Below are 16,747 nucleotides of genomic sequence, written 5' to 3' on the forward strand. Positions count from 1 at the left end.
CTGGTAATATTTAAAATAAAGAGTGAATCGATCAATCAATCCATGGTATTTATAAGCATTTACTGTGTGCAGAGCACTCCACTAAGCTCTTAGGAGAGTAAAATACAACAGAGTTGGTAGAAAGTTCTCTGCCCACAAATAATTAATTGTCTTGTTCACAGCTATAGCCTGATTGTAAAACCTGTAGTTACTGAAAAATGACTTCCTGCCAAGTTATTCTGTGATCCAATCGTTAATTCCTACACTGGAACAGACCCTTCATTTTAACACTACTTGCCACTTGCCTGCTATGTGAACCTTGGACAGGTCACTAACTTCTCTGTGTCTCAGTTCTTTCATCCGTAAAAATGGGGATAAAATATGTTTTCCACTTTGCTCACCTTAGACTGTGAGCTCCATGTGGGAGAGGGATTGTGTTTGATCCTTAATGCCTAATATGGTGCTTGGCAAAGAGTAAATTCTAAACAGCTACAACAGTAATTATTAGAGTTTCCTTATGGACCATCTGTACAGGCCTAACTTTTAAAAGACCCGGATTTTCCTTAATGTAGCTTCTAACCATAATTCCTCTAAGGCTTAATTTGTCAACAGTTTCCCAGCCCCTTGGATATTGGGCAGCGGGAGGGGAGGAGACGGACGGCAGAATCATTTTAATCCATTTCCTGATGGCTGTTGGTCGGGGAGAGAGACTCTGTGTGGTTGTGGGTTCTAATCCCGCCTCCGCCACTTATCAGCTGTGTGACTTTGGGCAAATCACTTAACTTCTCTGTGCTTCAGTTCCCTCATCTGTAAAATGGGGATGAAGACTGACTGTGAGCCCCACGTGGGACAACCTGATTACCTTGTATCTCCCCCAGTGCTTAGAACAGTGCTTGGCACATAGTAAGCTCTTAACAAATACCAAAATTATTATTATTATTAATTGATTGCCATATCCCATCCCAGCAAGGGCTCTAAGCAGTTTCCTTCAGCTTCCTCCCTAGGTAATGCTGCTCGGATTGAGCCTATTCCTTGGAGTTAGGGTGGGTTAGACAGCATTCATTCATTCATTCATTCAATTGTATTTTTTGAGCGATTGCTGTGTGCAGAGCACTGTACTAAGCACTTGGAAAGTACAATTCGGCAACATATAGAGACGGCCCCTACTCAACAGTGGGCTCACAGTCTATAAGGCAACGCTGAACCAAGTCCATTCAGCCCCAAATTCCAAACGGGAGATGGCTTACCATGATGCCAGGGTCAATTTTTTATCTTTTGAATGAGTGAACCAGAGTTCTCGGGTCCCGCCTCTCTCTCAAGTGATGTTTGCCACCGACTCCATAATTCAGAAGCCACAATTTCCTAAGATTGTTTTCCAAGACGTGACTACCCTGCTGTTTGGGGGTTTTCATTTTATGATGCCTTAATCATTGAGATTCTCTGGTTATTACAATTGCAAATAACTTTGCCTTTCTTTACTTCTGGGTTGCATTTGTGGCTGCTGTACTGAGAAGGGAGGTTACCTGTGTGTTTTATCATTTGATTTCAGGCTTTTTGGTAGTTCGATTAGGTGTTCCAGAGGTGTAATTTGTTTTTTCTTTGTGCTCTGTTTCTGACAGGCCTTGTCCATGTTTTTGGGTGGGGCCCCAGCGGGACCAGCTGGGACAGGTAAAACCGAGACTACTAAGGATTTAGCCAAAGCTCTGGGCTTGCTCTGTGTGGTAACCAACTGTGGAGAGGGCATGGATTACAAGGCAAGGCCCTTAATTTTTTTTTTCACCCCAATTAATTTATTTTAGGTGTATCTTTCAAGAGTAGAAATTTTGACCTGTTGGGTTTAGTAGTTTGTCGCTCAACAGATCCTCCAGAAAATGAATTAGGCAGTTTAAGCTCTACATATCAAGAGATATTATTATCACAGTTTAATCCGTGGGAGTCCTTCAGCTTGGAAGACGATGCCGCTGACCCTGAGGTTTTATCAGTGCATATAGATGATAAAAGCTAACGCGTGACCGGCAATCCCTTTCTCATCAGGTGCATTTGAAGAGTGTCATTTTCTGCACCGTTGCATTTGTTATCCATAATGCCCACCTCTCTTCTCCCCAAGTCATGAGAAAACGAACCACGAACTGCAGAATAACTAAGTACTGGACAAGCGGCTAGACCCTTTATGCTACAGAATTACTTGAGTTAAAATATGACAGAAATTTGTGTCTATTGCAGTCGCATAACTTAGAATTCTGTTTTTAACAGCCAGCGGGTGACTAGCTTGTGAGAGTATTTGGGCAACCACTGCAAGAAAGATTTTTTTATTGGAAACCCTGCAAGTTACTTTTTTTTTTTTACAATTCAGCCATAAAAGGCACTGTCCAATTCCATCTGAAACGTCTGTATACAGTCGCAACGCCTGTCGACTGGAGGAGGGGCATTGCCCTTTATCTGACGCCTGTCCTATTTTGTCTTAGGCCGTTGGTAAAATTTTCTCTGGCCTGGCTCAGTGTGGGGCCTGGGGCTGCTTTGACGAGTTCAATCGGATCGATGCCTCGGTGCTCTCGGTCATCTCGTCTCAGATACAGACGATTCGAAATGCTCTGATGCATCAGTTGACAACATTTCAGGTACGGGCTATCCTTCCGACAATCTTAGTGGATGAAACGTGGTCATTTTCGTTGGCTCCGTGAGGCGTACAGCAGGATCATCGTGGCTGATGCTTTTGTGTTGCAGTTCGAAGGGCAAGAAATATCCCTTGACTCCCGCATGGGCATCTTTATCACGATGAATCCTGGTTACGCGGGCCGGACGGAGCTGCCCGAATCGGTGAAGGCCTTATTCAGGCCGGTGGTTGTCATTGTCCCCGATCTCCAACAAATCTGTGAGATTATGCTCTTTTCAGAAGGATTTCTTTTGGCAAAGGTAGGAAAAAAATTAGTCAACTGAAGCGAAGCCCCCTTTTTTTTTTCATGAGCGCTTGTTGAAATTTCTTAATTTATCTCCAAATGTATTATTTTAGTTCTTAGTGGTTTGGAAAAGAAAATTCACTGTAAGTTTATTTTACAGCAGTAGAAATGTTTTGCAGCCTGTTTTATTATTTTGTCCCTTTGAATCCTCCGGAGAAGTTCAGGCGGTAGTTAATGCTTTATGTATCAAGAGATTTAATTCTGCTGTCCCAAGGCGGAGCACACTCTATCTTCTGTGTTGTCAGTACCTGAGTTTCTCATGAAGGGAAACTATCTTCTGGGTATTAAAGGCTTGCTGACTCGGATCTCTGCTCAGGTGGAGAGATCTTCATCTTCAGTGGTACTTATTGAATATACTATATGCACAGAACACTCTACTAGATGCTTAAAGGATACATGAAACTATCCCCTAAGTGAGGCCTTAAGGCACTTACAATCTAAGAAGACAGGCAAGCCCTCAATTTGTTGAAAAAAATAATTTGAAAATTATGAGAATAAATAAAGGTAACATATGGACAAACCAACAACTCTTAAACGAATAGATCGGTACTAAAAGGTGATAGATGTGTTATGGGGTAATAGTGTGATTGGTTGAGGATTTTTCAGGCAGGGAGCATGTCTACCAACTCTATTGAATTGTAGTCTCCCGAGCATTTAGTATATTCATTCATTCATTCAATCGTATTTATTGAGCGCTTACTGTGTGCAGAACACTGTACTAAGCACTTGGAAAGTACAATTTGGCCACATATAGAGATAATCCCTACCCAACAATGGGCTCACAGTCTAGAAGGGGGAGACAGACAGTACCCAGTAAGTTCTGAATAAAGACAATTGATTGATTGATTCAGCCTCATTAAAGGTATCTTTTTAGAAGGGCTTTTTAGGAGGGGAAGCGGTAAGTTTTGTTGAAACAGAGGGGGACGATAGTCTGGGTTGGAGGCATAGCATAAATAATTAGTCAAAGGTGGGAAAGGCTAATTCATCCTGTTTAGATAGCTACTGTATCCTTGGCTGTTTCATGGGCCCTAGAAATCGTGAATTTAGAATTTAAGTAAAAAAAAACAAACTTGAAGTCTATTTTGAAACCTACAGTAGTTACTGTCATCTTGCAAGCTGAGTGATTCTTTTACCTGAAGGCTCGGAGGATTTTGTCCTAAACGCAGGTTTAAGATAGGATAGGTAAGATTGGTTTTCCTATTTTACTTTGATTTCTTTATTGAGATCATTTTAAAAAGAATCAAGATATGTATTATGAGACAATACTAAGACATGCTTGAAAAAGTAAAGGTCTTCCCTACTTGCTCTGAGGCTTTTTCTCTCCATCTCTTTTATCAAAAACAGACTCTGGCCAAAAAGATGACTGTGTTGTACAAACTGGCAAAGGAACAGCTTTCTAAACAGCACCATTATGATTTTGGACTAAGAGCCCTTAAATCGGTACTGGTAATGGCTGGAGAACTGAAGAGAGGCTCCCCCAATCTTAATGAGGTAAATATGTTTGGTTTTGTTCTCTGTCTCCCCCTTCTAGACTGTGAGCCCACTGTTGGGTAGGGACTGTCTCTATATGTTGCCAACTTGTACTTCCCAAGTGCTTAGTACAGTGCTCTGCACACAGTAAGCGCTCAATAAATACGATTGATTGATTGATTCACATTCCGTCAACACAGGAGCTGGGTTTTCAGTCGAAGAATGGGAGTGAAGAAGAGGGTGGAGTTTTAAAAGTGGCAGGATTTCCAGAAACGAGATCTAAATGCAGAGATTCTTTGAGGAACGATTAGATACTGTATCATCATCATCATCATCAATCGTATTTATTGAGCGCTTACTATGTGCAGAGCACTGTACTAAGCACTTGGGAAGTACAAATTGGCAACATATAGAGACAGTCCCTACCCAACAGTGGGCTCACAGTCTAAAAGGGGGAGACAGAGAACAAACCAAACATACTAACAAAATAAAATAAATAGAATAGATATGTACAAATAAAATAAATAAATAAATAAATAGAGTAATAAATATGTACAAACATATATACATATATACAGGTGCTGTGGGGAAGGGAATGAGGTAAGATAAACTTTAGAAGACAAATTGCTAGGTTAATAATGGGTATATATGTGTGTGTGTGTGTGTGTATGTGAGATATATATTCTTAAGAATTCTGTGCACTGCTTCAGTTCCAGTTGTGGAACCGAGATCAGGGCAAATCAGAATGCAAGCCTGTACAAAGGGTCTCTATTTTGAAGATGGTATGGATTGGGGGTGGGCCTGAAAAGGCAGAAAAGAGGGGGACCACATGGAAAGTACAAAGAAAGAGTGGGAACAGAGACCACAAGAGAGACAGAAGGACAGAAGGATGGGGAAGGGATTCACTTTTTTAGGCAGCCGAGTGGTTTAAGAGCCTGGGAGTGGGAGTCAGGAAATTCAGATACCGGTCTTGGCTCTGCCACTGGCCAGCTGTGTGACCTTGAACAAGTCACTTAACTCTTCTTTGCTCCACTTTCCTCATTCGTAAAAACCCATTCTGCCTCCTTCTTTGCACATCAGTTTCTCAAAGATTTCATTCAATATAGATCGTCAACCCCTCTTCTGAAGTAACCCTATACCTAGCAACTCTCTCCCTGTCACAGACTGTGAGCCCCACGTGAGACAGGGACTGTGTCCAACCTGATTAACTCATATCTACCCCAGCGCTTAGTACAGTGGCTCAGTGGAAAGAGCATGGGCTTTGGAGTCAGAGGTTGTGAGTTCAAATCCTGGCTCCGTCACTTGTCAGCTGTGTGACTTTGGGCAAGTCACTTAACTTCTCTGGGCCTCAGTTCCCTCATCTGTAAAATGGTGATTGTGAGCCCCCCGTGGGACAACCTGATTACCTTGTATCCACCCCAGCGCTTAGAACAGTGCTTTGCACATAGTAAGTGCTTAACAAATACCAACATTATTATTATTATTATTATTATTACAGTGCATGGTAAGCACTTAGAAGCAGCATGGTGTAATGGATAGAACACGCGCCTGGGAATCAGAAGGTCACAGGTTCAAATCCCAGCTCTGCCACTTGTCTGCTGTGTGACCTTGGGCAAGTCACTTAACTTCTCTTTGCCTCAGTTCCCTCATCTGTAAAATGGGGATTAAGACTGTGAGCCCCAAGAGGGACAGCCTGATTACCCTGTATCTACCCCAGTGTTCAGAACAGTACTTGGCATATAGTAAGCGCTTAGCAAATACCAAAATATTAATAAAATAAACAAAACGAAAACACTCTGGAAAAACATTTCCAGATTAGTAACAAGATATTGATAATTACTGCGCATTCTTTATTATATTGTACTTTTTTTTTACCTCCATCTCCCCTTTCATTTAGGATGTGGTTCTGATGAGAGCTCTAAGAGACATGAATCTACCCAAGTTTGTGTTTGAAGATGTTCCTCTTTTCCTTGGCCTGATTTCTGACTTATTTCCTGGATTGGATTGTCCTCGTGTCCGTTATCCCAATTTTAATGATGCAGTGGAACAAGTGCTAAGTGACAATGGATATATCGTTTTACCATTTCAGGTACAAACTAGGTTGGAAGCCACGTGAGCTTGACCTACGTCTCTCAAATCTTACCAGCCCAATGGGTTGCGATGATCCACCCTCCATTTGTTGGTCTGAATGAAATGTGTTTGTAGGTTGTAATAGAGACAAGTAGCGTGGGCTAGAATACAAGGGCTAGACTACATTCATTAACGCGTGTCTTTCAGGTGGACAAAGTAGTTCAGATGTACGAGACGATGTTAACACGCCACACCACCATGATCGTCGGACCAACCGGAGGGGGCAAATCCGTTGTCATTAGCACTTTGTGCCAGGCCCAGACTAGGTGGGTTCGGCTCCGGAAAGTTCTGTCTGAGAAGTCGTAGTATGCACAAGCTCTGTGTGTATTGCCTAGTTAGGCCTTTGCTCCTATTTTGGTTCTCCTGATAATGCAGACTGGAGACTGGAACCTCGTTGTGGGCAGGGAACGTGTCCGTTTGTTAGTAATAATAATAGTAATAATAATAATAATGATAATAATGGCATTTATTAAGCACTTACTATGTGCAGAGCACTGTTCTAAGTGCTGGGGAATTTACAAGGTGATCAGGTTGTCCCATGGGGAGCTCACAGTCTTCATCCCCATTTTACAGAGGAGGGAACGGAGGCCCAAAGAAGTGACGTGACTGGCCCAAAGTCACACAGCTGACAATTGGTGGAACTGGGATTTGAGTCAGAGGTCAGGGGTTCAAATCCCGGCTCCGCCAATTGTCAGCTGTGTGACTTTGGGCAAGTCACTTCACTTCTCTGTGCCTCAGTTACCTCATCTGTAAAATGGGGATTAAGTCTGTGAGCCCCCCGTGGGACAACTTGATCACCTTGTAACCTCCCCAGTGCTTAGAACAGTGCTTTGCACATAGTAAGCACTTAACAAATACCATCATTATTATTATTATTCTCTGGGCCTCAGTTCCCTCATCTGTAAAATGGGGATTAAGACTGTGAGCCCCCCGCGGGACAACCTAATCACCTTGTAACCTCCCCAGCGCTTAGAACAGTGCTTTGCACATAGTAAGCACTTAATAAATGCCATTATTATTAGAACAGTGCTTTGCACGTAGTAAGCGCTTAATAAATGCCATCATTATTATTATTATTATTATTATTATTATGCAAGATAATCAACTTCTTGAGCACTGATTAGGCCTCAGTTTCTCCATCTTAAACAGGGATAACAATATGTCTTCTTCCACCAACCTCAAAAGGATGTTTTGCAGGTTAATTGTTGACCAGGCAGATTCTTCCAATGCCCTGGTAAGAAGTTTGCCAGTTTGGAAATCACATCCACTCTCTCTGACCACCGTGGGGATGGTTTAACACTTTGGTCTTATTACTGCTGCGGTCCATTTAATGCCAGATGGGCCCTGAGGGACACCGGGGAAATCCTGGTGGATCAGTGATCACTTAGCCTGCTCTGAGCAGGAGCCATCTGACTCCTGGCTTGCTTAGAACAAGAGCTCTTGGAATCATAGAGGTTGAGAGACATCATCATCATCATCATCAATCGTATTTATTGAGCGCTTACTATGTGCAGAGCACTGTACTAAGCGCTTGGGAAGTACAAATTGGCAGCATATAGAGACAGTCCCTACCCAACAGTGGGCTCACAGTCTAAAAGGGGACATCAACCAACTTCCATTCCTCAGACCCTGTCTTAATGGAGATTTTCAAATAACGATTTGGGGGCTAGCTTGTTCTTGAGTGCTTTCATATACAGAAAGAATTAATGGGTCTTCCCAAAGGCTTAACTTCCTTCCAGTGAGGGATTTAGGTGCTGGAAGGATCTGGCTTCGCGGTGGGTTAAATGGTTTGGAAGAAAACCGCTACACAAATTGAATCGATCAGTCGATCCATGGTATTTTTTTTTTTTTGAGCTCTTGCGGTGTGCAGAGCACTGTCCTAAGCACTTGGGAGAGTACAGTATAACAGAGTCGGTAGAGTTGATGTAATTATTTTTACTTGTGTTTTACCTCTTGACCTTCCCCACTTCTGGAAGTAAAGAAGTAATTCCTAATAGACCTAATTTACATCTATAAATAATGTAATACTAACCATTCAACAGAAAGGGTAAATAAGAGTTGCTCCTTGGTGGATTCCCATCCCCAGAGAAAAGCCTCAGGTATTTTTGCCAATTAAGGGACGGGCTTATAGCAAGGGCTAGTTCACTCTTTGGTCATGTTTTATCACATCTTTCACATATTTGTCTTGTAAAGAAAAACACAGGGCTCAGTAGTAGTTGAACTTTAACTGGGAGTTGTTCAAAATGATCCACCTTGTACTGAAATAGTCCTATTCATTAATTTTTATTAGAAAGATTTAGATTGCACCTTTCTGGTTACTTCAGAGGCTAGCCTATTTGCAGATTTTTTCTTAGATGAATTCTTGGCTCATTTACAAATATGCTAGGGAAAAACGCGGAGGCTGTCACTATTACTGAAGAAGCCAATAGTGGATAGCCCAAATTAAAAAAAAAATCCCAAAACCACTAGGGATTTTAGTTTTAAAAATTGTCATATTGTCCCATATGATTGAATGTTTTCATCAATGCCTAGGTAATAAAAGTAATGTTCTGTAAGGACAAAACGCTTTTGATGTTGCCCTCTTCCTTGTGAATTTTTAAAGAGAATGAGATAGAGAGTATTACATGAGTGCAAGTTTTCTCCTTTAAAATAGCACAGAAAAATAGGTTTGATTAGACCAGTGATGACTGAACCGTGGCTCGTCTTCAGTTGCTGCATGGTTTGAGCGGACATAGGACTTAAAAACAATAAATGCCCCCACCTGTTTGGACTTGGGCCAAGTAGGATGGCAGCGCCTACCTCCAGCCTCTGCTCTGGCTGTCTCTTGCTCACGGTATCTGCTCATTAGCCTGTCCTACCCTCCCAACTCTTCAGGGAATGTCCGTTATCCTCCACCTGCTACTGTTCTCCCCTGGCCAAACCAGAATGCCTTCAGAGAAGCAGCGTGGCTCAGTGGAAACAGCCCGAGCTTGGGAGTCAGAGGTCATGGGTTCTAATCCCGACTCCGCCACTTGTCCACTGTGTGACCTTGGGCAAGTCGCTTCACTTCTTTGTACCTCACCTGTAAAATGGGGATTAAGACTGTGAGCCCCACGTGGGACAACCTGATTTCCTTGCATCCCCCCCTCCAGCGCTTAGAACAGTGCTTGGCACATAGTAATCACTTAACAAATACCATTATTATTATTATTACACACCTTCCCGGCTCTGGATCACGCTATGTTTCTGGTTTGCTGCTTAATAATAATAATAGTAATAATTGTGGTATTTGTTAAGCACTTACTCTGTGCCCAGCACTGTTTTGAGCACTGTGGTAGATACAAGATAATTGGGCCCTTGTCCCACATGGGTTTTCACAGTCTTAACCCCCGTTTTACAGATGAGGGAACCTAGGCACAGAGAAGTGAAGGGACTTGCCCAAGGTCACACAGCAGACAAATGGCAGAGCTAGGATTAGAACCCATGTCCTCCAACTCCCAAGCCCATGCTCTTTCCACTGGGTCATGCTGCTTCCTTAGTTCGTGGGGCTAATCTAACCCCTAGATTAGAAGATCAAAGTCTGGGTGTGATTTATACCCTTGAATACTGCCCGCGTGGATGGAATTTTTCTGCAATATCACATCTCAAATTTCTACCTTTCAATTAGACTTGGGCTGTTAACCAAGTTGTACACACTGAATCCCAAAGCTATGAGCGTGATAGAATTATACGGAATTCTGGACCCTACCACCCGAGATTGGACAGATGGAGTTTTATCCAACATCTTCAGGGAAATCAATAAACCAACTACTAAAAAAGAGAGGCGGTGAGTATTTTTTAAATTAAAAAAAAAATTGTTTAAGGTGTTTGTCAAGTGTGCACTATGTGCCAGGCACTGTGCTAAGAGCTACGGGCTCATCAGGTTAGACGCAGTCCATGTTCCACATGGGGCTCACAATTTTAATCCCCATTTTACAGATGAAATAGCTGAGGCACAGATACATTAAGTCGCTTGCCCAAGCTCACACAGCAGGCAAGTGTCAGTAGAGGGATTAGAACCCAGGTCCTTCAGACACCGAGGACTGTGCTCTAGCCACTAGATCACGCCGCTTCTCGATTATATTTAGAAATTATGTTAGAAAGAGTACAACTAGGCCAATAACCGACTCTCGTTTCTATCTTTGTGGGTGGAGAGACCTAAAACAGCTGAACAGGGACTATGGTTTGGGTGGGAAAAGACTAAGCATAGTCCTAAGCATAGAGCATGGATCTCTATGAAAAAAGCCTCCTCTTACCTCTGCCCTCCTGAATCTTGCTTTTGGGCAGAGGGGAGGGTTCATTCACTCATTCATTCATTCAATCGTATTTATTGAGCGCTTACTGTGTGCAGAGCGCTGTACTAAGCGCTTGGAAGGTACAAGTCGGCAACATATAGAGACGGTCCCTACCCAACAGCGGGCTCACAGTCTAGAAGGGGGAGACAGACAACAAAACCAGGCGTCAGAATCGTCAGAATAAATAGAATTAAAGCTATATGCACATCATTAACAAAATAAGTAGAATAGTAAATATGTACAAGTAAAATAAATAGAGTAATAAATCTGTACAAATATATATATGTCTGCTGTGTGACCTTGGGCGAGTCACTTAACTTCTCTGAGCCTCAGTTACCTCATCTGTAAAATGGGGATTGACTGTGAGCCCCACGTGGGACAACCTGATCACGTTGTATCCCCCCAGCGCTTAGAATAGTGCTTTGCACATAGTAAGCGCTTAACAAATGCCATCATTATTATTATTATTATTATTAAGTGCTGTGGGGAGGGGAAGGAGGTAGGGCGGGGGGGATGGGGAGGAGGAGAAAAAGGGGGCTCAGTCTGGGAAGGCCTCCTGGAGGAGGTGAGCTATCAGTAGGGCTATGATTGAGTTCACTCTGCTCCTTCATGAAGTGTTAGGTTCACTGTAACTAAACCTAAAAAATTATGAAGGAGCAGAGTTCCGGGACCTTCCCCTTCCGTGGTACATAATAACACACAAATGGTGGTATTATTGGGTCAGTCCGTGGTCCTTCTAACCCAGCTCACTGGCTGTGGTTGTGGGCACAAGACGCTTGGAGATTGCGGTGTTGTGACTGCCTTCCTTGTTCAAGATTTACTCTGTAATATTCCTAATTTGCCTTACCCATCCTAATACTCCCCTCTTGTATTTTAGTTTTGGATTTGTTAAGTGTTTACTACATGCTAGACAGTCGACTAAGTGCTGGAGTAGATGCAAGATAGCTTGGACACGGTTTAAGTTTGACATACTACTCACAGTCTTAATCCCCATTGCTCAGATGAGGTAACTGAGGCACAGAAGAGTTAAGGGACTTGCCCAAGGCCACACAGTAGACAGGTGGTGGAGCCGGGATTAGAACCCAGGTTCTCTGACTTTCCACTAGGCTATTTTGAGCTCTTGGTAACCTATAACTTATAATGGTCCTTTTGTCCACGGATTTATGGACAAACCCTTTTTTATGGTGTTTTTTAAGCACTTACTAAGTGCCAGGCACTTTTCTAACTGCTGGGGTAGATACAGCTAATCAGGTTGGACACAGTCCATGTCCCACATGGGGCTCACAGCCAGCCAATTTGTACTTCCCAAGTGCTTAGTACAGTGCTCTGCACATAGTAAGCGCTCAATAAATACGATTGATGATGATGATGATTATCCCCATTTTACAGCGGAGGGATCTGAGGCACAGAGAAGCGAAGTGACTTGCCCAAGGTCACACAGCAGACAGGTGGTGGAGGCTGGGACTAGAACCCTGGTCCTTCTGACTTTGTTCCCTTCAAAGCCCTACTGAGAGCTCACCTCCTCCAGGAGGCCTTCCCAGACTGAGCCCCCTCCTTCCTCTCCCCCTCCTCCCCCTCCCCATCCCCTCCACCTTACCTCCTTCCCCTCCCCACAGCACCTATATATATGTATATATGTTTGTAAGGATTTATTACTCTATTCTATCTGTACATATTTATTCTATTTATTTTATTTTGTTAATATGTTTTGTTGTCTGTCTCCCCCTTCTAGACTGTGAGCCCACTGTTGGGTAGGGACCGTCTCTAAATGTTGCCAACTGGGACTGCCCAAGTGCTTAGTACAGTGCTCTGCACACAGTAAGCACTCAATATTGAGCAATATTGAGCAAGTGCTCAATAAATACGAATGAATGAATGAATGACTCTCAGGCCCGTGCTCTCTCAGGAGGTCAGGCTGCTTCTCTTGGGGTTACGAATTCCAAATGTAATGTTGTAAAGTTTTTTGTGTGTTGTGGTTTTTTCTGTACCTCTCCCCTCCAAGCTTCAGAGAAGCAGCGTGGCTAGAGAAGCAGCGTGGCTAGAGAAGCAGCGTGGCTCAGTGGAAAGAGCATGGGCTTTGGAGTCAGAGGTCATGGGTTCGAATCCCGGCTCCGCCACATGTCTGCTGTGTGACCTTGGGCAAGTCACTTAACTTCTCTGAGCCTCAGTTACCTCATCTGTAAAATGGGGATTAAGACTGTGAGCCCCACGTGGGACAACCTGATCACTTTATATCCCCCCAAGCGCTTAGAACAGTGCTTTGCACATAGTAAGCGCTTAACAAATGTCAACATTATTATTATTATTCAGTGAGGATCCCCTCATCCTGTTGTGGGACTTGATGAACAGCATTTCCACTGTTTGTCCCTCTCCACCCTCCCTCCGTAGGCTTGGATGGCTCCTGCCACTCAGGAGGCCATGCAAATTCCAAAGGTTTATTAAAAGCACATCTCCTCCGAGAGGCCTTCCCTGGCTAAGCCTTCATTTCCTCTTCTCCAGCTCTCTTCTGCGTCATCCTTGCACTTGGATGTGTACACTTTATTCACCCCACCCTCAGCCCCAGTGCACTTATATATATATATATAATGGCATTTATTAAGCGCTTACTATGTGCAAAGCACTGTTCTAAGCCCTGGGGAGGTTACAAAGTGATCAGGTTGTCCCACGGGGGGCTCACAGTCTTAATCCCCATTTTACAGATGAAGTAACTGAGGCACAGAGAAGTTAAGTGACTGCACTAAGTCACACAGCTGATTCGAACCCATGACCTCTGACTCCAAAGCCCGGGCTCTTTCCACTGAGCCACGCTGCTTCTCTAACATTCATATCCTTCATTTATTCATTTATATTAATGCCTGTGTCCCCACATTAGACCGTAAGCTCATTGTGTGCAGGGAACATGTCTACCAATTCTGTTTTTAGTGTACTCTGTCAAGTGCTTAATACAGTGCTCTGCACACAGCAAGCGCTCAATAAATAGGATTGATTGATAGAATCAATCAATCCTATTTATTGAGCGCTTGCTGTGTGCAGAGCACTGTACTAAGCGCTTGGGAAGTACAAGTTGGCAACACATTAGAGATGGGTATATAGATAGAAGGGAGTCAAGACTCCAGGCAGGGCTTCCAAGGCAAATGTTTAATACAGCGCTCCGCACACAGAGAAGTGCTCAATAAATGTGATTGATTGAAGGGTGTCAGGACTCTAGGCAGAGCTTCTAAGGCGATGCTTTTGAAGAGTGGTAACGTCCTGTATGAAGTCGTTAGAGAACAGAGTCAGTGAGAGGGCAGTGGTATTGTTGCTCCCTTTCTTCTCTTTCGTAAAAGAGCAATTTACCTCACAGGCCTCTGGGTAGAAGCCAACAGTGCTCCAGCTGCCATTGGTGGTCCTCTAGCCCCACTTGTTCCACTGTCGGCGGTTCAATTTTTCGGCTCTGGATTCAGGGTTGGGATGCTACAGCCTCGTAGTCTACCCATTATTGTGTGCTGCTTTTTTTAAAAAAATTTGAAAATACCAATCGTTGTTTAGTTCTTTGGAGAGACCGCTGAACTGGAAAGAGTAGATGTGTACATTTTTATCCCAGGAAGAGACATAGACCTCATTCAGGAGACTGACTTCCGTTTCTTCTATGTTTCTGATGTGCAGAAATAAGCCTGCATCCTTCCCTAGAAGATAAGAGCACTGTTAGCTACTGTTTTTGAAATGCTCTAAAAAATCGTCAGGACTGATGTCTCTAAACAGAAATGAGAACAAAATTGCTAGGTTCAGCTTTCGAAATCTAGAGAAAATAAGTATGTTAAGAGGAAAGAGTTCACTGTTGTTTTCATGCTTTAAAGAGGCGGGGAAAAAGGAACAAACGCTTGGTTTAAAATAGCCCAGGGAGCCCCTTTTTCTTGAAACACATCTACAGCCCAACATTTGCTCACTGGAGCTAGGAGAAGGCCCAGGGCCCCGACAGGAGGGCTGTATTGGCTAGGGTCGCTTCCTGGTTTCTGGAAATGATATTTCTAGGAAAAGAGGCCATCATTCATTCATTCAATCGTATTTATTGAGTGCTTACTGTATGCAGAGCACTGTACTAGGTGCTCGGAAAGTACAAGTCGGCAACATATAGAGACGGTCCCTACCCAACAACGGGCTCACAGTCTAGAAGGGGGAGACAGACAACAAAACATGTGGACAGGTGTCAAGTCGTCAGAATAAATAGAAATAAAGCTAGATTCACATCATTAAAAAAATAAATAGAATAGTAAATCTGTACAAGTAAAATAAATAGAGTAATAAATCTGTACAAACATATATACAGGTGCTGTGGGGAGGGGAAGGAGGTAGGGTGGAGGGGATGGGGAGGAAGAGAAGAAAAAAGCCTCCTGGAGGAGGTGAGCTCTCAGTAGGGCTTTGAAGGGAGGAAGAGAGCTAGCTTGGCGGATGTGCGGAGGGAGGGCATTCCAGGCCAGGGGCATCATCATCATCATCATCATCAATCGTATTTATTGAGCGCTTACTGTGTGCAGAGCACTGTACTAAGCGCTTGGGAAGTACAAGTACAAGAAGGGGGATGACGTGGGCCGGGGGTTGACGAGAACGAGGTACAGTGAGGAGGTTGGCGACAGAGGAGCGGAGGGTGCGGCCTGGCTGTAGAAGGTCCAGTGCTTAGAACAGTGCTTTGCACATAGTAAGCGCTTAATAAATGCCATTATTATTATTATTATTATTGACCCCTAATTCAGGTGTCCTCCAACTGGAGGTTCAGCTTCTCCTAGCAAGTGAAGTAACCGTGGTCACACTGCACATGTACCAAATATTGCCCATCAGTGGAAATCCTTGAACATTCCCTAAGATTATAAATCTCCGTAGTCTACCGTGGGCATGCTGTGAAAGCACATAATGCACTCAATCCCCCTTCCCCCTCCTACTTTACCTCACTGCTCTTCTACTACAAGCCAGCCTGTGCACTCCGCTTCTCCAACGCTAACCTTCTCACTTTACCGTGATCTCATTTATCTCACCGCTGACCTCTCATCCATGTCCTGCCTCTGGCCTGGCGACTGACGACTTTGACACCTGTCTACGTGTTTTGTTTTGTTGTCCGTCTCCCCCTTCTAGCCTGTGAGCCCCTTGTTGGGTAGGGACCGTCTCTAAATGTTGCCGACTTGTATTTCCCAAGTGCTTAGTACAGTGCTCTGCACACCATAAGTGCTCAATAAATGTGATTAAATGAATGGAACCCCCTCCCGCTTCATATCCACCTTCGAAGCCTTACTGATGGCCCATCTCTTCCAAGAGGTCTTCCTTGACTAAGTCGTGATTTCCTCTTTTCCCACTCCCTTCTGTGTCACCCTTGCACTTGGAATTGCTCCCTTTATTCACCCCTCCCAAGCAGCGTGGCTCTGTGGCTTGGGAGTCAGAGGTCTTGGGTTCTAATCCTACCTCTTCCACTTGTCTGCTGTGTGACCTTGGGCAAGTCACTTCACGTCTCTCTGCCTCAGTTACCTCATCTGTAAAATGGGGACTAAAAGTGTGACAACCTGATTACCCTGTATCCCCCCCCAGCGCTTAGAACAGTGCTTGGCACATAGTAAGCACTTAACAAATACCACAATTATAGAGAAACGGCGTGGCTCAGTGGAAAGAGCACGGGTTTGGGAGTCAGAGGTCATGGGTTCTAATCCCGGCTCCACCACATGTCTGTTGTGTGACCTTGGGCAAGTCACTTAACTTCTCTGAGCCTCAGTTACCTCATCTGGAAAATGGGGATTAAGACTGTGAGCCCCACGTGGGACAACCTGATCACCTTGTATCCGCCCCAGCGCTTAGAACGGTGCTTTGCCCATAGTAAGCGCTTAACAAATACCATCATCATCATTATTATTATTATTCTCTGAGCCTCAGTTACCT

The 16,747-nt window shown here is 43.8% G+C and overlaps 1 protein-coding gene across 2 annotated transcripts in view; it reads left to right on the forward strand.

The window, feature by feature from the left end:
• DNAH10 (dynein axonemal heavy chain 10) overlaps positions 1 to 16,747 on the forward strand; it is a 185,923-nt gene that overhangs the window by 74,917 nt on the left and 94,259 nt on the right. For both annotated transcript variants that reach the window (XM_038762289.1, XM_038762288.1), the window contains 7 exons: positions 1,599 to 1,733; positions 2,445 to 2,597; positions 2,704 to 2,892; positions 4,281 to 4,427; positions 6,304 to 6,495; positions 6,684 to 6,802; positions 10,183 to 10,341. In XM_038762289.1, the coding sequence (XP_038618217.1) occupies positions 1,599 to 1,733; positions 2,445 to 2,597; positions 2,704 to 2,892; positions 4,281 to 4,427; positions 6,304 to 6,495; positions 6,684 to 6,802; positions 10,183 to 10,341 (1,094 nt within the window). The remainder of the gene's footprint in view (positions 1 to 1,598; positions 1,734 to 2,444; positions 2,598 to 2,703; positions 2,893 to 4,280; positions 4,428 to 6,303; positions 6,496 to 6,683; positions 6,803 to 10,182; positions 10,342 to 16,747) is intronic.

Source organism: Tachyglossus aculeatus, chromosome 21 (assembly GCF_015852505.1).
Source record: "Tachyglossus aculeatus isolate mTacAcu1 chromosome 21, mTacAcu1.pri, whole genome shotgun sequence".
NCBI classification, from domain to species: Eukaryota; Metazoa; Chordata; class Mammalia; order Monotremata; family Tachyglossidae; genus Tachyglossus; species Tachyglossus aculeatus.